The sequence below is a fragment of the Hippopotamus amphibius genome, chromosome 2 (assembly GCF_030028045.1).
Source record: "Hippopotamus amphibius kiboko isolate mHipAmp2 chromosome 2, mHipAmp2.hap2, whole genome shotgun sequence".
NCBI classification, from domain to species: Eukaryota; Metazoa; Chordata; class Mammalia; order Artiodactyla; family Hippopotamidae; genus Hippopotamus; species Hippopotamus amphibius.
This window is the reverse complement of record NC_080187.1, coordinates 206,381,702-206,401,348: the sequence shown is the minus strand read 5'-3', so window position 1 is coordinate 206,401,348 and position 19,647 is coordinate 206,381,702. Positions and strand designations below refer to the sequence as shown.

The 19,647-nt window shown below is 52.9% G+C and overlaps 1 protein-coding gene across 2 annotated transcripts; it reads left to right on the top strand.

The window, feature by feature from the left end:
* Positions 1 to 5,894: 5,894 nt before the first annotated feature.
* On the top strand, positions 5,895 to 19,611 carry RASL12 (RAS like family 12). Of its 2 annotated transcripts, XM_057723896.1 has the most exons (5): positions 5,895 to 6,249; positions 8,160 to 8,216; positions 13,696 to 13,769; positions 14,499 to 14,689; positions 17,699 to 19,611. In XM_057723896.1, exons 1-5 carry the CDS (start codon positions 6,147 to 6,149, stop codon positions 18,072 to 18,074), a joined length of 801 nt encoding a protein of 266 aa, XP_057579879.1. In that variant the 5' UTR covers positions 5,895 to 6,146; the 3' UTR covers positions 18,075 to 19,611. The 2 variants fall into 2 exon arrangements, with proteins under 2 accessions (XP_057579879.1, XP_057579878.1); XM_057723895.1 differs by lacking the exon at positions 8,160 to 8,216 and having other exon boundaries at positions 6,017 to 6,249.
* The last annotated feature ends 36 nt before the right edge of the window (positions 19,612 to 19,647 follow it).

The following is a 19,647-nucleotide window of genomic DNA, read 5'->3' as shown; positions in this document are numbered from 1 at the left end:
TACTCTCATGCCTGAGATGACATGGCCAGAGAGCAGCAAAGCTAGGACTGGAGTGCAGCCAGTTAGAGGCTGCATCCCTAACCATTGTGCTCTGCTTCTTCCCTGTGCTACAAATGCTGGGCAGTCACTTCACGCCACGCGGTCACAGTTGGAAGGAATTTCAGTCTCCTATCGATCAAAACCCCCCCTTTTTAAGATTTATTTTTATTATTTACTTACTTATTTTTTATTTTTGGCTACATTGGGTCTTTGTTCCTGCGATTGGGCTTTCTCTACTTCTCATGAGCGGGGGCAGCTCTTTGTTGTGGTGCATGGGTTTCTCATTGCAGTGGCTTCTCTTGTGGAGCATAGGCTCTAGGCACATGGGCTTCAGTAGTTGTAGTGCATGGGCTCAGTAGCTGTGGCCAGCAGGCTTTAGAGCAGAGGCTCAGTAGTTGTGGTGCACGGGCTTAGTTGCTCCGAGGCATGTGGGATCTTCCCCGCCTGGGGATTGAACCTGTATCCCCTGCATTGGCAGGTGGATTCTTAAACACTGCACCACCAGGGAAGCCCTCGTTCAACCCCTTCACTTAACAGTAGAGGATCAGAGAGGGAACTGCCCAGGGTCATGTAGCTGGAATCAGACAGCCCCAGGTTTCCTGCTGCCCGCCTTGCAAAGAACTTTCCTGGGTGACCAGCTAAGACTCCAGGTTCCACAATGTCAGCTGGAAGGGAGCTTGGTGAGTATCTTTTCCTGCTACCTTGTTCTACAGGTGGGTTAACCGAGGCCCAGCCCTGTGTAGGATGTATCTGCCATTAGGGAGATGTTCAGCACAGGTCTTCTTCAGGAGGATGGGGTGGCTCAGTGGCTCACAGTGATAAAGCTGTACTTGGGAAGGGAGCAGGGGAACTTCCCTCCCCTCAAGACACATGCACGCACAGATCCTCACGTATGAATCTGCAGACCCAACACGAGTGTGCCTTTCTTGCCAGGGAACTCCCACCCAGTTCACCCCATCAAAGCAGGGCTGGGATGTGGGGACCTCTTGTGTGAGCCTGGGAAGCCAGAGGCCTGGAGGCGGCAACCAGAAATATCCAGGACTCTGCCCCAGAGACCAGACAGGAAGAGGAGGAGGAATAGAGGGGGTGGGCAGGAGTCCCCATGGATACTATCCCAGGCCCTCTGCCAGCTTCTCTCCTTCCCTGAGGCTAGATGTTGGCTGAAAGCATGGGAGTCCCCCTCTTGGAGGAAAGTGGGCTTTACAGGGCCCAGTCCTAACCCTGTCCTTGCTGGTGGCCTCAAGGATAGGGAGAGTGTCTGACTGTTCTCATTTCATGGGTGAGGAAAGGGAGGCCTGGAGATGGAATGGGCTTTTCCTTGGTTATGAATAAAGATGTGGGATGGATTGAACCCTGTCTGCTTGACTCTAGGCCCCAGCCCAGCTGCCTCTCCTCACCTGCACTAACTTGTCTTCAGGAAGGGAAACAGCTGCCTCCTGCCAGGCTCAAATGAAGAGGTCACCAGGGGACCACAGTTCCCTCCCCAGATGGCCTGTTCTTGGCACCTAGTAACTGATAGACAAACAGAACCACTGCCTGCATCTCTCCTGAGAGCAGGAGTAGGAAGGAGCACAAACCTCTCCTGGCTGAAGTTTGCTCCCAGTCCTAACCTTTCACAAGTCCAGCCCTGGCTTCAGTGGCTTTGTGCGCTAATACACACACCCAACTCCTACCCTTAGCAGCCAGGAAGTGGGGAGGGGGTCACCCAAGGTGGGGGTCATGATTCTGAGGCTGCTCCAGGATCAGCACTTTGGCCCTGTGCCCAAGGCCCCAGTGGGGTGTTTTCTGCAGCTGGTGAGAGTTTCCTCCACCCGGACAACAGATGTCCCTCTGGGAACAGGAGAGGACAAGGAATTATCATGGCTCTGAGCAGCCCACGGAGTTCCCAGGCCCTGCCCGACCCCACACCAGCCTCCCTCTCCATTTTGCAAGATTGGGGGAGGGGGCAAGGAAAGGGGCTCTGTGTCAGACTCTGAAACTTTCTAGAGCACATGCCCCACCTTGTTCATCTTTCTCTCTGCAGTGATTGGCACACTGAGGGGTCTGTTCAGTGGACTCCTGGGCCCTAACCTAAGTAGGAGTCCCCAGTCTGATGGAGGAAACACAACCCCTGACCCAGGAGAGGCTGCAGTCGTGGAGGACTGGGCCCAGCTCCACCACCCTGTGCAATTCCCTTTCTGATCCTCCAATGTAAATGACAGGGTTGAACCATATGAGACTGAAGTTCCTTCCAACTGTGACCTCCTGGCCCTCCTGCCTGATGCGTGACCCCTGGCCTTTGCCACCCACAGTGGTGTTTCCGCATACAGGGTAGTGATGAGCTTGCCTGGACCTGAAGAAGAGCACTGGACCAGGAGGCAGGATTCCTGCTAGGCTTTGATCCTGGTAGTACCACTGACTTGCAAAAGCTACCCACCCTGTCCAGGCCTTAGTTCTTCATCTGTAAAGTGGAGCTTGGATCTGACTTCTAAGGTTCTGTTCAGTTTTGACATCTGAATTTATAATTGAAAAATCACAGAACTGGTTGTCATATTGTGCCTCCAGGGAATGCAGTGACATCATGAAGGGGTCCCAAAAGGTTAGCTTTATGTGGAATGGCTTCTGAGGCTGGGGGTGGGTGGCAAGGGCAGGACCTAGTCCTACCTGTCTAGACCTGTATATGCCCCACTCACTTGCTCCAGAGGCATCTATTAAGCACCTGCTGCAAGCTCACTGGTGGTCGAGGGGCCACATCCTCTGCATTTTGAGTGCCCAAGGGCCCCTTATAAGAGCCTCAAAGATGGGGGGGTGGTAATAAGGAGGATTGGGATACTGGGCCTAGCAGAGTAACCTCTCTCTTGACCCGAAGTGCCCAAACTTCTGATCACTCAACAGTTGCGGCTTCTTGGTAGTTGGGTAAGCAGTGCGAGCTGTTTGTGTCCAGGGGAGTGCAGGGAACGATCATTTGCTATTTGGGGCTATGGGCCAAGCTCTGGGTGGAACATTTTCATGTTTTCTCATCTAGTACTTAATTTCCCAATTAAAGATGGGGTGTGTCTGTAACTCTTCCACTCTGAAATGGGTGTGATAACTACCTCTTAGGATCATAATAAGGAACAGATGGGTAAAAAATAGATGTGCATTAAGCACTGTGAATCATTAAAGGAGATTATTATCGTATTGGCTTAGCCTAATAGATATTTGATTATATTGCAGCTCTGGGAATTCTGAATGAGTTTTGGGGTCTTTGAAGAATAGACCAAGAAGGGCACCTGAGTGTCAATGATTTCTCATAGGTAGGAATTCCAAACACGTGCATTTCAAATCCTTTAAATCAGAGTCTTTTTAGCTCAACATTATTCATAGATTTTTAAAAAATCCCCAAGACAGGTCAAAAATTTGGTGATGGTATTTGTGTATATAAACAATGAATATTCCCATTCAATAAATTCTACCCCCCAGGGAATGACATATGTGGAAAATGTTGAAATTTATATATCTTAATCTGTTAGGTCAGATCTGGCACTTCAAATTTCCTGTATCAAAGTTCCATAATTATTTGACTGTATTTTGTTTGTTTTGTGTTTTTTGGCCACACCACGTGGCACACGGGACCCTAGTTCCCGGGCCTAGGGATTGAACCCGTGCCCCCTGCAGTGGAAGCACAGGGTGTCAACCACTGGACCGCCAGGGTAGTCCTTTGTATTTTTGGATAGATTTTGGAACTGCTGGTAGTGGATGAGACTATAATGATGTGTGAGAAAAAATATACAGAGAGTAATATGCTTAAAAAAAAAAAAAGATGGGGACCTGAGGCCCAGATGGACAAAGTAGCTTATTCCATGGTCTGACAGTAAGTGACTGATTCCAAGGGCCTTTCTGGTCCACAGTGGGCACTTCTGGGTGCTGGACAAGCAGCCCACAGATAAGGAGGCTGAGGATGGGGAATGGGAGTGGTTGCAGCTGTGAGGTGGGCACTGTTTTCCTCCCAAGCCTTGTAGGAGGGGCAGACTTTGGGCACTTAGCAGTCACAGCCTGAGTAACTAGCTGGCAACCAGTTCAGATAATCTCTGGACTATACGAGGGAGTTAAGGATAATCTCATCCCATCTTGCAAATCATTGTGGGGTCTCCTTACAACACCTCCTTGAAATGTCACCCCCTTGATTGCCTTCACTGTCAGGGGGCTCACTTCCTCCAAAGACGGTAGTCCCTTCTAACTATGGGCAGCTCAGGTGGTTAGAGTTCATACACTGAGTTAGAACCTACCTCCTTGCAGCTCCCATCTACTGGTTGGTCTGAGTCTTAAGGACAAGGAAAGTAAGTCCCCTAAAATCACATAAGTAGGGAGGTAGCAGAGCCCAAGTTTACTGCTGGCTGTGCTTCTGGGGGTCCACAGCTTGCCCTCTCCAGCAGTCCTCCAGTGAGACTGAGTCTCTGCATAGCCCTATCCAGAGCCAGTCTGTCCTCCTAGGACTAGGGCCAGCACAGGGATGTGGCTAGAACTTGGCTCTCACTTTTTCTCCTTCTACAACTCAAAAGAAAACCTTTGGTCATTAGTTCTGTGAGCAATTCTGGCCTGTGGGTGTAATCTAAACAAATTCCCCCCAACACCTTAGAGTCTTAATAACACAGCTGGTTTACCATGATCTCCACAATTAGGCTGAGTCAGTATTCATGTCCTGTCCTGGAAAATAAATTTCTTTCTTGTTGGAGAGGTTATTACCATCAGGCTCTGACTCCAGACCCTCTGCCTGCTGACCTGGGTTTTCCTTGTTTTTTTTGTGCATGGGTGAGTAGATTATCTGTGGGAGGATAAGGGAATTGGGGTTGGAGGTGGAAGGGCTGCAGTAAGAAGTCTCTGAGACTCCCATATCTTTCTCCACTGTAGCCTGGAGTGTATTCCAAAAGAGAGGTCCCAAAGGTACTCAGACCTGGAACCCAGGGTTGATTTTTGTCACTCTCCATTAGCCTTGAATCACACGTGGAATTTTGGATTTATTTCCCCCTTACTTTAGTATCATAGATGGGGACACCAAAGCCCAAAGAAGTGAGATGACTTGCCTAAGGTCAACCAGTGAAAGAGCTGGCACTAGATCCTAAATGTCCAGATTCCTCATGTCTGTCCTTCGCCCTGTTTCAGTGTGACCAGATTTACCCCGCGTTTCAAGGGGAATGACAGGTGACCCCTGCCGGGCTCATCCATCAATCCCAGAATCACAGGCAAGAGGGAGTGTTTTAGAACAAATAAAATGCTCTATTTACACACTAGGCCACAAACACATGTGACTCATTAGCTCCCATCAGGAAGGATACAGTAATCCAGAATGATTTTGGTTTCTTGAAGCTGGACCCAGATTGGCCAGGAAATCTTAGTAAGGAGGTCTCTCCCCCGGACCCCTACCCCCCGCCCCCTTCCTCTTCCCAGAAGCCAGGGTTCGTTATGAGTTCTGCAGTGATGCCTGAGAGTTCCCACAGCGAAGGGCAGGGTAATGTGGTCGGGGAAGTTGCGTGCCAAAGCTGAGCTGGCCTGGGATCCAGAGAAAGGGCAAGGCTTGGAGTTGAATCCGGCAGGCTTCCTGGAGGAGGAGGCGGGGCCAGCTGGGTAAAACAAAGGGAGGGGCGGGTCTTCTTGCTGATGGGAAGCGACTGAGTGGAGATTCAGACAAGGCTGGAAACATCGTTCCACGCGATCCCCCTCCCCCTGGCCTCCCTCTCTCCGGTCCTTGTCCTTCCCCACCGGGTCTTGGGGGCGCTCCCAACGGTGACGGCGCCGGCCGGCCCTCGAGGCCCACACGACCCAGGGGTGCGCGGCCGGCCGGAGCGCCCCTCCGCACGCCGGGAGCCGGGTGAGCGCGCCCCGCAGGGGTCTCCGCAGCCCTTACAAGGAGTTTGGCGGCGCTAGGGCGGCCCCGCCCGCCGGGCTGCCCCGGCCCCTCCTCCCCGCCCAGTGTGGCCTGGCCGCGGGAACGCAGCGCGCCGGGCGTGGGGCTCGGGACGCCGCCGCCGCCGCCGCCGCCGGGCCCGCGCGCGCCAGGGGCCCGCCGCTCGCTGCCGAGGGCCCCGACGGGCGGGCGCGCTGCTCGGGGCCCTTCGGCCAGGACCCGCGCCCCTCTCCGTAGCGTCGCCATGTCCTCGGTGTTCGGGAAACCCCGCGCGGGCGGCGGGCCGCAGAGCGCGCCCCTCGAGGTCAACTTGGCCATCCTGGGGCGCCGCGGGGCTGGCAAGTCCGGTGAGTGGGGTCCGGGCGGAAGGGAAGGGGTTAGGCGGGGGAGCGGTGGACGGACTCGGGCGCTGTGGGCTTGCGGGGCTTCCTGCGTCCGGGTGGGTTGGGCGAGACACCGTGACATTCGTCGCTGCCTCAGTTTCTCTTGCTTGGCTCTCCCTCTGCTTATTTCCAGCTCCTCCAACTCTCAGCTGTCTGATGTTCCTTGCCCGTCTTTCCCTCCGTGTCCCCCCACTGTGTCTCTGTCCTCCTGGTCTGTGACCCCGGCTGCCTCCCCTCTGTCTCCGTGTCTCCCGGTCCTCTGCTGGTCTCCGTCTTGCCGTTTACTGCCTTCTCTCTCCTCTTCCGGGCCAGCAGTCAGCTCTGGTGACTGGCACCAAAGGGACGGGGTTAGGCACCGATCCCCATCCCTGGGCCCCTGTGAGCTTAGTCAGAGCCTTGCTGCTCCTTGATTTAGGCCAGGGGTGCAGGGGCCTCAGGCCCCTGAAGGGATATGGTAAAAGGCACTGGCTTTTGGGATTTCCGAGGGAGAGGCTGCTACCCACTCCCCACCCCAGTTCCCTGGGATTTTGGAACAAAGTGTGAATTCTTATCAAATGTATTTGTTTTGACTTTCTGGAAGTACATTGGATTATGGTCTCAGACTTGTCCTTGATGAACAAAGCACTGGGATTTCCACTCAGGCCATTTCTATCAACACTGAACTCTGCCTTCGCCACTTCTGGCAGCGCTCACCCAGCTGGAGCCCAGGGGATGGGGATGGGGGTGTCACCACAGGGAAGGATCCAGGAAAGATCCAGAAAATGGGTTCACCGCTCTCCCTGCCACTCCCAGTCCCAGGCAGCTGAAGGTGGGAGGGCAGAGGGGGCCCCTCCGCTGGCTGTTTTCCAATTACAGCCATTAGTGAATGGCCATCATGGACTCAGCTCTGTTTCCTTCTCCAGAGTATTCTTTGAGGCTCACTGGGGGTCTCTCTCCACTTTTGAGGCCAGCCCCCCTGGCTCAGAGAAGGGACTCTGAATCATGCTTTCCTACAGAAAAGATTTGCCCTCTTCCCTTTGAAAATCAAATTGTTATCTGCGGCTCTGTCACTGGTACAGTTTAGCCAGTGACTATATGAATGAAGGAATTTAAATTTTAAAATATGTATTCCCTGGGTATTAGCTTGCAAACGGACACTGTTAGGAATCCTGGGAAAGAATTTTAAGGATTTTCTTTAAAATATTGTGTTACTTTTTAAGAGTTCAGTATAGCAGTGGGCCGGTCCTTGACTTTATGTGGCTAAGTTCTGAGCAAATCAGTCTTGTTAATACATTCCACCTGGGGAGAACTTCCCAGGTTTTATGTTCTGTGAGACTTCTCTGATGAGTGTGGAAACCGTAGAGCCAAGACTTGAGAACTGAGGACTAGAGGGTGTTTCCTTGGGGACTGGGGATTCATACCCCTCCCAGAGATTACCCACTGATCAACTCAGCTCTTAAGGTCTCTTTGGCTTGTAACCAAAACTGGGAAAAATGCCCCCACACTTCAGAATCTTTGTGCCTTGTCAAGGGTGGGGGAGGGCTCTCTCCGGTTTGAGTCTCACCAGGTTGTCCCTAAGATAACTGGTTGTGTGGGTCCAGACCCCTTAGTTAGGGGCTTCACAAACACCCCTTAGGCTTGCCTCTCATTTCTTTTCCTGCCCTGCACCCCCCCTCCCCCCAAATCCCAGAATGCAGCTGGGAAGGACATGGTTCCCATGTTTCTGGTTTCCTCTGAGCCTCTCAAACCAGCTCCCTGGCTCCCCAACCACATTCCCCCAGAGAACAGAGGGGTCACAAAGGCTCGATAAGTCCTCCCTAAAATGAGAGGGGCAGCCTCCAGGGCCCAGCCGACACGGGGGGGAGAGTGAGCCAACTTCTTTCTGCTTCTTGCAGCCCTGACCGTGAAGTTTCTGACCAGGAGGTTTATCAGCGAATACGATCCCAACTTGGGTAAGGGCCGACTCCTCCCTGTTCCTCCTGCTGTCTGTGTCCCACTCGAGTCTCCCCTGCAAACACACATAAGCTGTGGTAGGCCCAGGCCTGACCAGGACCACACATCCGGGGGCCCGGGGAGGAGCCACCAGGACGGCTCAGCCCATGGGGCAAAATGTTTTCAGTTCCAGAAATGTCCCCTTCCACAGCCCACCCTAGACAGCTTGGGGGTTAGCCCAGTTAAGAGAACTGAGAGAAGTTGATTTGCCCTAAAATATGAGGTATGATGAGACTTCAAAAGTCGAACATTGCAGAACACCCACGTCCGTTAAGTGTTTTTCTTCCAAATGGTCATTCAGTGTACTTTTTCCAGAAAAGCTGGACAAAACATTTGGGAAATTCCCTAGTGATGCTGGCTTCTAAACCAGTTTCTTAACCACACAAGAAAACTAGTCTTGTTTGGTAGCTGTATCATGGTATTTTGGAAAAAAGGGATGCCCTGGTGTCAGAGCTGAGTTTGAATCATGGCTCTGTTACTTATTGGCTGTATACCTTTGAAGCAGTCACCTAACCTCTCTGAGCTTCTGTTTCCTCATCTGTGAAATGAGCATCAAAATACCTATCTCAGAGAATTACCATGAGGATTAAAGAAATAACACATGTAAAAGATCTTGACCCACAGAGACACTGAATGCGTATTCACTTCTTCCTTCTTCCTCAAGTGGTATCCCATCTGTGATGGCTGAGATTCCCCAAGTTAATCAGATCAGTGTTTCTGAAAATTAATTTTAGCAGCAGGACCTTTTCCCCAAATAACCTCTTACATGGAACCCCAATATCTAAATAAATAAAAGCAGAATTTTATTAATATAAATGTAACTTAAAGCTCACATTTGTAGCATTTCTTTATAGTAAACTTTCCACTGAGAAAAATGGGGTGTCTGGATGCTCTTTGCTTTTTGGAAATGGGGGTTGCAGTCTTAGATTATTTTCCGCATTCATAAGAATTGAATAAAGCATTTGTGGAACCCCTGAAGGCCCTCTGAGGAAACCCAGGGCTCCAGGAGGATACTCGGGGTCCCACAAACCTCCACAGTGCAGCGCTGCCTGCAGCAGGCCTCTGGTGGCGTGCCCTGTGACGCCTAGAGGAAAGAGCTCCTTGACCCATTGGTGCCCATCAGCCCCTCAGACCAGGCTGGGATATTGAATCCCAGTGCTGGAGCAGGAAGGGACATCAGGGCTACTTGGTCCAATGGTTTTTAGAATTTATTCCTTAAGTAGCCGAATCTCTTCTTCCAAGGAGATTTTACGCAGAACCCCTGAGGTCAAACAGAAGGCAGAGGGGGTCCCCTGGCTAAGTCAGGAAGGCAGGGCAGGCAACTTGCTAACAGCCCCTAAGGGGATTATTCCTCAAAGTTTGGTGTGACCACCTATGCCATGACACAACCTCTGGGCTACAGTGGAGGCTGTAAGCCCACGGAGCTTTTTGGGCCAAGGTCACCAGAAGGTCTGAGGGGAGCCCATTGATTAGCAGCGGTCAGTGCCCACGGGAGTGAGACACAGGATGCAATTGTGTGCTTACGGGGCGGGGAGGTGTTGGGAGAGACCAGAACATGAAATCAGATGGGGGGTGGGGGAGGAAAGGCCCATAGCAGGGATGTCTGGGAAGGGAAAATAGAGATTCTGAAGCACGGCGCCTCAAAAGACAGATTCTGCCTACCTCAGATATGGCATGGGGCATACTTATATTATTATTAGCTGTTTATCTGAAGTTCACATTTAACTGGTTATCTTGTATTTTATCTGGCAACCCACCTCCAGGCTCTCTTCTTCCTGTCCCCCAATCCATACCCTTCATGCAGGGTCCCACCGGAGGAGCCTATGACAGTGGTGGTTCGAGCTTCCTGGTTGAGCAGTCTGGGAGTTCTGAGCTGGTAGGGGAATGTGTGGTCAGTCCGGGGGTGGCAGCCCCACAGTGGCTCGTCCCCTCAGCCTTTGGTCTCTCACCCCAGCCTGAGAGCTTCTGAGCTGGAGAGATGGCCAGACGCCCTCCTATCAGCCATTCTGGGAGGCCAGAGCTGCTCCTTGGGGGCCCTGTCCACTGTCTAAACATTCCAGCCACTATCCCATGGCCGGTTCCAGCAACAGTGGGGACTCTAGGACTAGAGCCTTTCCTTCTGTGGAGAAAAGTCTGAGCATCCAAGGAACAGTTAGCCATGTGGAGATGTAAAACCACCCTTTCCCCTTTTCAAACGCCTTCCAAGAGCTTGAGCCCGAAAGGAGCTTCTTGTGGGTGGAGACTTGTGTTGTTCATTCCCATTTCCAGCTGGGAGCACAGCATAGATGCTTTTAAACATGGGATTTGAATTTTGGTTTTAGGATTACCCTTTGAAGAAGAGCTCCTATTATTATCCCCATCTTACAGGTAAAGAAACTGAGGCAGGGAGGGCTCAGTGATTTGCCTAACATCATGGAGAACCTGAGGTACAAAGGAATGAGACACCACTCCAGTTGCCGCCCACTACGGGTAGCCTTATGCTGAAATCTGAAGTCTGTGTGGCACTGGGCTCTCTGAGCCTTGGTTTCCCCATCTGGAAGATAGGACTTGTAGACTGTGCTGTGTGTGAGCTGTGCCTTGTTGTGTGTTGTGTCTCTTAGAGTTGGTAGGAGCCAAGAGGTTCAGTGCCTGTGAAAGGGCTTTGCCTGTGCTGAGCACTCCAGGAAGGGAGCAGGGGTCTCCAGGAGAACACCCTCCTCACACAGAGGGATTGGGGGCATCTCACCTGGTTTGCCCAGGGCAGAATGACAGCTTCTCACCTCTCTTCTCCTCATTCTGCTCCAACAAGGATACAGGCACCATTTCTGAAGCACCATCCTACACACACTCTGACCAGAGCTCCTTTGGTGACATTTAAAAAATTATGACTATAAATGAGAGAAAAGTGCTTTGGGAAAAGAATCTTCTTTCAGCATTGCAGTCCTCAGAATGTTATTTAGAACTAGGAGTTATGAAGCCCATGTTTATTAAAGGATGCCCTGAGGGCAGGGACTTTGTGATGGAAAGGCAGGACATTACTATGACTTGGAAAGGAGCCCCCAGCCCCTGGAGTCACCTCACTTGTAAAGAGGGCGGGAGCTGGATGAGATGATCTTATGACCTCTGAGCCTTCTTCTCTTCACCCACGTGTGTCCCAGAACCTCAGCTGTACAGGGAGCTTCTGCTCTTTCCCTGTACTCTACCCAGATAGAGCTGGAGAACTGGGTGATCTACTGAGCAGAGGGAGTGAGAGGGTCCCACTGTAGAGCCCCAAGTTCAAGTTCCTTCTGATAGGGTGCTATGTGGCCATGGGCGAGTTCTCTCCTTTTCTGGGCCTCACCTCCCTGTCATCTCTCTACAGTGGAGCTAACAGCAACCTCAAAAGGCTGTTGCGTTGTAAGGGACCCCAGGAGACCAAGGTTGGGCTAATGTTTTCCCCTGGGCTGGTGCCTGTTTGGGCACAGGAGCTGGGAAGCACCTAAAAGGCATGCATCAGACAACTCTGGCAGGAAAATAAAGAAAAATCTGAATGAGATGTAGGCATCCAAGGGCAGCTCTTCTTGCACCAAATATAGTTAAACATTTGGGGCATATTTTCCATTAGATTTTTTTTTTTTTTTTGTCTTTGAATAAGAGTGGCTATTTATCCAAGTCCCCATAGCAGGCTGGGGACGGGAGCTGTCTGTGATTTCTGCTGGCTGCTAGTGGACCTGGCATGTGTCCAGGCCTGGCTTGGCTGCCAGTGACCCTCAGAGAGAAGTGTTTGTGAATTCCGCCAGGGTTGGGGGGTACTCTTCTCACAGTGGCTCCTGCCAGCAAGGCAGAGAGGCCCCCAGTTCTGCCCAGAGGGTTCTTCTTTGGGGTCACTTGGGGCACAGGGACCCCCAGGGAAAGGTGAGGGCCAAGTGCACTCACACACGTGGGCCGGTGGCAGGGGGGAAGGTTGGGGGTAGGGGGAATGATTGTCTGTGACAGCGAGGTCTTCTTTGCAGGCCTGGCCACTTGATGCTTTCTCAGGTTTGAGGTCATGAGAACTTTGAAAAAACAATGTAAAAACTTAAGAAATCCAAATAAGGTCAGTGGTGTAGTTCATAGTATGGTACCAATGGCAATTTCCTGGTTTTGATCACTGTACTATGGTTATGTAAGGTGCTAACATTGATGAGAGTGGGGGAAGGGTACACAAGAACTCTCTGTACTATTTTGCAACTTCTACATGAGTCTAAAATTATTTCAAAATAAAAAGTTAAAAAAAAATCACCTAGGAATGTGAACATGCCTTGGAAACTTTGGAGCACCATGTCCCCACTATCCTTTACCAGGCATTTGTGGAGGGCCAGGCCCCATGCCGATGGGCCCATCTAGTCCTCACGCAGGCCTGTGAGATGCATTAGGGACAAGCATTTAGCACAGTGCCTGGCACGGAGTAAAAACTTGAAAACTGTTAGCCAGTGTTATCACATCATCCCTGTTTTAAAATGAGGAAACAGAGCCTCAGAATGCTGAAATGTCTTGGCCAAGTCACACAGCTAAAAAGTAGCTGAAGTTGGGTTTTGATTCCACATTTCCAACCTAAAACTTTGAACTATCCTAGATTCCTCTGCTATTATTTTGACAAGGATTATTTGTAAAACCTTCTCGGGACTTTTTTTTTTATTGAAATATAGTTGATTTACAATGTTGTGCCAATCTCTGCTGTACAGCAAAGTGACTCAGATATATATATATATATAGACATTTTTTAAAAATATTCTTTTCCATTATGGTTTGTCACAGGATAGTGAATACAGTTCCCTGTGCTACAGTAGGACCTTTTCCTACTGTATCCATCCTATATGTAATAGTTTACCTCTGCTAATCCCAAATTCCCGGTCCTTCTCTCCCCCCCCCCCCACCACTCCCCCCTTCTTGGGTCTTCTAAACAGGGTCTGACACTCTTTCCCCCACCACAACCATGTTGTTTGTTTCTCCTTTCCTGTCCCTTCCCCCACCAGGGGCCACGGGCTTGTCCTGATTATCCTTGGGGGCTTCCTGTGGGCCAGTACTGTGGTTGGAGGAGAAGAGGAGGGGCGGAGAAGCTTGGGGTTCAGGTGGGAGGGGCTGGCAGTGCAGCTCCCGAGGCCTCTGCTACTCACCGGGCCCACGAGCCACACACTCCATCCTGCAGGCGTGGTGGGTGGACCCGCAACTCCATCCCCATCCCCTGTGGTGTGTTCTGTGAGTGCCCTCTGGTGCTCTGAGCCATGACAGGTGCAGCAGCTTCTCCTTGGTAGGAGGGTCTGCCCGTGTCCTCCACGTGGGTGAGAGCCAAGGCCTTTCCTGTGGTCCTGGCTCAGCCAGCCCCAGAGCAAGTCCCCCAGAGGCTCACAGGGGTCCAGCAAAGACAAGCTGGGACTCATACCCAGCCCACCATTGAGTGGCCTGCCCTGCCTCTGACCAGGCTGACCGTCTGTGTTGCAGAGGATACCTACAGCTCCGAGGAGACCGTGGACCACCAGCCTGTCCACTTGAGGGTCATGGACACTGCAGACCTGGTAACATTACCCCCATTACCAATGAAGAGAGTCAGTGCAGCCCTTTGGGAAGTCCTGCTTCCAGAGTGGAGGCCTCAGATGGGAATCTAAATCATTTAAGCTCCAATTTGCTACGTGTCCCTGACTGAGGTGCTGACCTCTCTGGGCCTGAATACTGATTTGCCAAATGAGAAGGGATAGGACGGGGCCTGGGATGACCTGATGATTGCTGGTGTCAGCTCTGAGATCCTGTGCTCTGGGGCTTGATGCCTGTGATCCCATGGAGACAGGTGCACACACATGGTTACACAGAGGCTCCCCTGGCCCAACCCCACCCCCAACCCCACCCCCAACCGCCCAGTACATTCATCTTCCTGTGTTCTCACCACCCCCTGCCAAGGCTGGATGCCAGTTCTTCTCAGAAGCCAAAGGGGCACCGTGAATCTGACCCAAAACCAGCCGTGCCCAGGCACAGCCAGCTCTCTGTAGGGGCCATGCCAGAGTCTTGGGTCTGTGCCCCAGAAGCTAAGGTCTCCAAGTCTGTGGCTGGGTGGTGGGAGTGAGGCTCAGAAACAACGTCTCCTTTCACACCAAGCCAAATCCACACTCAAATGCCCCTTTGAAAAGGGCCCTGCTGGGGAACAATATACAAAGACCCAGGGAGGGGGGAGGGGGGATGAGGCAGCTCCGGTGAAGGCCTTTACCCCGGCCTCCTCTGCCCCTGACAGAGGCTGCCCTCCTTTGCCCCAGGACGCCCCCAGGAACTGTGAGCGCTACCTGAACTGGGCCCATGCCTTCCTGGTGGTGTACAGCGTCGACAGCCGCCAGAGCTTCGAGGGCAGCAGCAGCTACCTGGAGCTGCTCGCTCTGCATGCGAAGGAGACCCAGCGCGGCTACCCTGCTCTGCTGCTGGGCAACAAGCTGGACATGGCCCAGTACCGGTGAGCGCCGCGCTTTGCCTCACATCCTGGAGCTCGCTTTCTCCTTTCTCGTAAAGGCGGTGTCATCTTCAGGGATTATTTGGCTGCTAAGAAAAGTAATGCCCTCAGATGTAGGTAGAAGGGGGTGTGTTGTAAGGGTACAGTGGGCAGGTCTTCCAGGCAGCCAAGGGCAGGAAGGGAAAGGCATCTGGACCCCTAAAGTCAGAAGACGAGCCGCTCCTTCCATCCTCATGGGGCTCCGAGGTCTCTCTTGGCCTCACCGTTTCTTGCCTGAGACTATATGGCCTTCTGTTGCCACTCCCCGCAGCTGGCTGGTCATCTGGTACGATTCGAATTCCAGGGAGAGAGGCCCTGATTGGCTGCCTGGGTCAGGTGTCTGCTCTGGTCCCGTCACCTCTTGCCTCACCCGAGCGTGTTCCCCAGGCTCACTCCCACAGTTGGCTGGGCTGAGGGCTGGTTCTCTTAGAAAGAGGTGAGCTTGAATCAGAGGCCACAGACTGGGCTAGAGGGCAGATGGCCTCTGAATACTGCAGCCGTATTTTGCTTGGCCAGCACAGTGTTTTGGAAGAGCTGGAACTGGAATGTTTTGAGGTGGGGCATGTCCCCTCCAGATGGCCACAGGCCTCACACTCCGCAGGGCTTACCTCCACCTTCCCCCACACATTCATGTGGCCCACCTGGCCGCTGAGGTGTGTGAGACTGTGATGCCTCCACCTGATGAGGCACTGACCCTCTCCAGCACTGACATCTGTCCTGTGTGGCCAGTCCACCTGCGAAGTAGGTTACCTCCCACCAGCCTTCCTCCAGTCCCTCCCTGCTCAGGGCCCGTCACTCCTGCTTCCCCAGGCCCCAAAGGCACGTTGACTGGTGTTAGAAGGAGGGGATGCTTGATATAGAACAGGGCTGACGGGCAGTGGGGAAAGGGGCTGTGGTCTCATGCAGGGGGCTCATGGTTGGAGCTTTCAAAGGCAGGCAAGCCTTCAGACCCGGACAGACTCCATCTCAGGGAATGAGGAAAGTTGTGTGATCTAAAGCCAAAAAGTAGGCTTTAAGGAATCACAGAGCCCCTGTAGCCCAGAAGAGGGATCAGAAGACTGGATATTGAATAAACCAGTTTTAAATATGGGGAAAAAAACGAAGGCCACTGTTTTGGTCCCAATATTTGCCGAAGGGATTGTCCGAAAGTGTTTTGGGAGCAAAGAGCAAAGCAGCATCGTTTCCCAGAAAGGAGTCATGAAGGTTTATCCCTACTTCCTTCTTTGGTCAAGTCCCAAAGTTGGTAGGTCAGGATTTGATGGGCACAGTCAGTCTAACTTTTAGCCGAGCATTGGTCAGTGTCTCCCGCGGTTGTCTTGCAGCTAAAGGGTAAAATGTAGGTTAGTGTGGTGGTTCCCAAACCATACATTTCCGCTAGGCTATGCCAAAATAAGAGAAAGGGTAATAATGTTACATTCCCCCCGTCGTCCATTCACACCCCACATGCGCATATGGGGTCCTTGCTTTTGAAAGCTCATTATTCAAGCCCCACAATGACAAAGTCTCAGATTCAAGTTCATCACAAATGTACATAATACCAAATGTTCTTTCCAGAGGAGCTTCTCAGGGAGCTGTGAGCGGACCGTCAGGACACCAGCCATGGGTGGGGAATGGACTAGACGTTCTGACCCCACCCTTTTTTTCCAGTCACTCTGTGTCTGATGGGCTAGCCCACTGCCAGCTTTGCTCCTGCCAAATTAACCTTGGCTCGGAGACCGTTTCCCTCCACACCCGCACGGTGTCCCCTCACCCCACAGGCGGTGCCATCTTCCTCAGGACTGGCGGGTGACGCCACTCAGCAGTGGGGTTTTTTTTTTTCTTTCTTTTTTTCTTTTGGCTGCATTGGGTCTTCCTTGCTGCGCGTGGGCTTTCTCTAGTTGCAGTGAGCAGGGGCTCCTCTTCGTTGCGATGCGCAGGCTTCTCAGTGTGGTGGCTTCTCTAGTTGTGGAGCACAGGGTCTAGGTGCGCAGGCTTCAGTAGTAGCAGCACACGGGCTCAGTAGTTGTGGCTTGCAGGCTCTAGAGTGCAGGCTCAGTAGTTGTGATGCATGGGCTTAGTTGCTCCACGGCATGTGGGCTCGAACCAGGACCGGGGCTCGAACCCATGTCCCTTGCGTTGGCAGGCAGATTCTTAACTATTGCACCATGAGGGAAGTCCCAGCAGTGGGATTTAGCCATTGAATCCTTGGCCTCCAGCCCTCAGGGATTCCCCCACTGCCCCCTGCCTCTTCTGGACATCTGACCTACCCAAGGGCCAGTATTTTTCTCTCACCCTGATTCCCATGGCTTTCAGGACCTTCCTACTTAAAAATACTTGATCCCACCATCGCAGGAGGTGGTACAGGGTGAAGCTGGGAATAGATGCTGCTCCCTCTCTCATGTTGTCACCCTTGTTCTCTCCTGCCTCTCTCGTGGGCAAGCAGACAAAACTCCCCATGAGCCCTGGGCGCTCTGCTGACCACAGGAAGCCTGAGTCAGGACCTCAGCCCACCAGGCCTCTATAGACACTGTGGTCTCACATCCTTCTGACCAAACCGCTGCCTTTCCCCAGAGCTGATCCCACATGCCAGGGCTGAGGGTTGCTCCCTTCCTGGCCAAGGGACCCGTGTTGGAGTCGAGGAATTGTGGGACTGGGAATGGCCATTTTCCTCTGGCCAAAGGCAGGGTCTAGCCAGGGACTTTGGGCCAGCTTCTCCCTTCCCTTCAGCCTTGTTCTGAAATTCTGGCTTTGGTGACATCAGCCGCCATTTACTGAGCAGGGACTGTGCTAGGCACTTGGCACAAATTGTCCTTCTTAATCTTCTTAACACCCCTGAGAGGCAGCTGTCATCATCCCATCTTACCGATGAGAACACTGAGCCCCAGAGAGCTGAAGAGGGTCACTGAGCGAGTACGTGAGGAGCCGGGTGTAGGCCCAGGCCTGCCTGACTTGAGTGCATGCTCCTGACCCCGCCTCGTCCTGCTTCCCCGCCAGGCAGGTCACCCGGGCAGAGGGCGCGGCCTTGGCAGGCAGGTTCGGGTGCCTGTTTTTCGAGGTCTCTGCCTGCCTGGACTTCGAGCACGTGCAGCATGTCTTCCACGAGGCAGTCCGGGAGGCGCGGCGGGAGCTGGAGAGGAACTCCCTGGCCAGGCCCCTCTTCATCTCCGAGGAGAGGGCCCCGCATCACCAGGCCCCACTCGCGGCCCGGCACGGGCTGGCCAGCTGCACCTTCAACACACTTTCTACCGCCAGCCTGAAGGAGATGCCCGCCGTGGCCCAGGCCAAGCTGGTCACCGTAAAGTCATCCCGGGCTCAGAGCAAGCGCAAGGCACCCACCCTGACACTGTTGAAGGGCTTCAAGATCTTCTGAGGGCCCCCGCTCAGGATCCCAGGCCCGGCACTGGGCAGCCTGCAGGGCAGGGGCTGGCTTCTCACCACCGGCTTCCCTTCTGATGGAACAGCCCTCACCCTCTGGTGGGCAGCTGACTCCTCCTCCAGCACCAGGCAGTGTCCGTGACACCCAGTTCCCTGTAGGAGCAGTAGGAACAGGAAGGAATGCTGCTCCTGTGCCCTCCAGGCCTTGGTTTCCACGGTAGCCACTGCGTCCCCTCACCTTGAAGGAGGCAGCCACTGTGACGACGCAGAGACCTGGGGTCAGCCTGACGTGGAAGAGAATTGCTGCATCCATCGTGGCACCATCGCCCCTTCCTGCTCCAGCTGCAGACAGGCCTGCTGTGGCCCCTAGTGGACGGCTCTGGGTGGACAGCTTCAGGAGGCCCTGCGTGTGTGTGGGGCTGAGAGCATCCTGCCCTGAGGTCCCAGCACCTCCTGGTGGACAGGAAGGTCAGGGCGGCTGCAGGTTTTGGAGGGCCGGACCTTGGCCCTCCCTTTGTCTTCTGACCTCACAGAACCCCCAGGCAACAAACCCCACAGTTTATCCAAGTAAAATATAGTTGAAATAATCCTACAGGACAGCCTATGAGAAGCAACAGTGTCCCAGGAAGGCCTACTTCCAGTACTTTGCCTCTCAATGAGGGTAGAGGGAGAAGGCTGCAGGTAGGCCAGTGTAGGGAGCCTCCAGTGTGTTTTCACCAGGAGGCAGGGCCCCCATATTTTCCAACCTTAAATCAAGGACCCTGTCCACAGGCCCTCAGGGCTAGCCTTCTCAAGTTTACTGATCAGAGCTGCAGAACAAAGTCATTCTGTCCAGTGACAATCACCCAGGACTCCAGGGAGCCCACAACTGTCTGTATCAGACATCCAGTAGGGAGAAACATGGTATTCTGTTTGTAGTCTGGTGCGGCAGGACCTACTACCCTTGGCAGTGGGTCTGCGTGTTCAAGGTCCACTTTTGTAAGATAGAACCTAAAGCGTTTTTGGTTCATAAAGCAAATTTTTGCATAAATTATTTGGGGTTGCCACCACAGCTTATGCTGCAACACGATGGCTCCGACACGGGATCAGGATACTCCTTGGGGATCCCACGGTTAGCAAGAGCAGGGTCTCAGAGGCAGGGAGTGTCGTAGTTTTCTAGCTCTGTTTACCACAGGGCCCCTGGCCCAAAGCAAGTCTTTCTAGGACCCTCAGCAGATCAGCAGGTAAAGGAGAGGGCTGTGGTGGGGGGAAGGGACGGAGAGGGGATTCTGGGCCCAGAATCCTGCCCCTTCCTCACTCAGCCCTTCCAGGAGCTTGGATTGCAAACAACAGCTCTTGCCCAGGCTTCAGCCACATTCTACAGATGGAGAAGCCGAGGTCAGAGGGAGGCTGTGAACTCCTCAAGACCACGTGAGGAGTCCTGGCCAGGCTTCCTGACCCACAGGCTGGCTCTGGATTTTGCACTTTTGCTCTAAGCCACTTGTGTGTGGACCACCACCATTTAAACAAACTCTGCAATTCCAACTGCCCACATCCAGAAGCATTTTAATAAAACGGTTTTGTTCATA

Bases quoted from the DNA above. Each gene is read 5' to 3' on its own strand.
- RASL12 (XM_057723896.1), top strand. From the start codon at position 6,147: ATGTCCTCGGTGTTCGGGAAACCCCGCGCGGGCGGCGGGCCGCAGAGC. The intron at 13,770-14,498 runs GTAACATTACCC...CCTTTGCCCCAG, and splicing joins TCATGGACACTGCAGACCTG to GACGCCCCCAGGAACTGTGA. The intron at 14,690-17,698 runs GTGAGCGCCGCG...CTTCCCCGCCAG, and splicing joins CTGGACATGGCCCAGTACCG to GCAGGTCACCCGGGCAGAGG.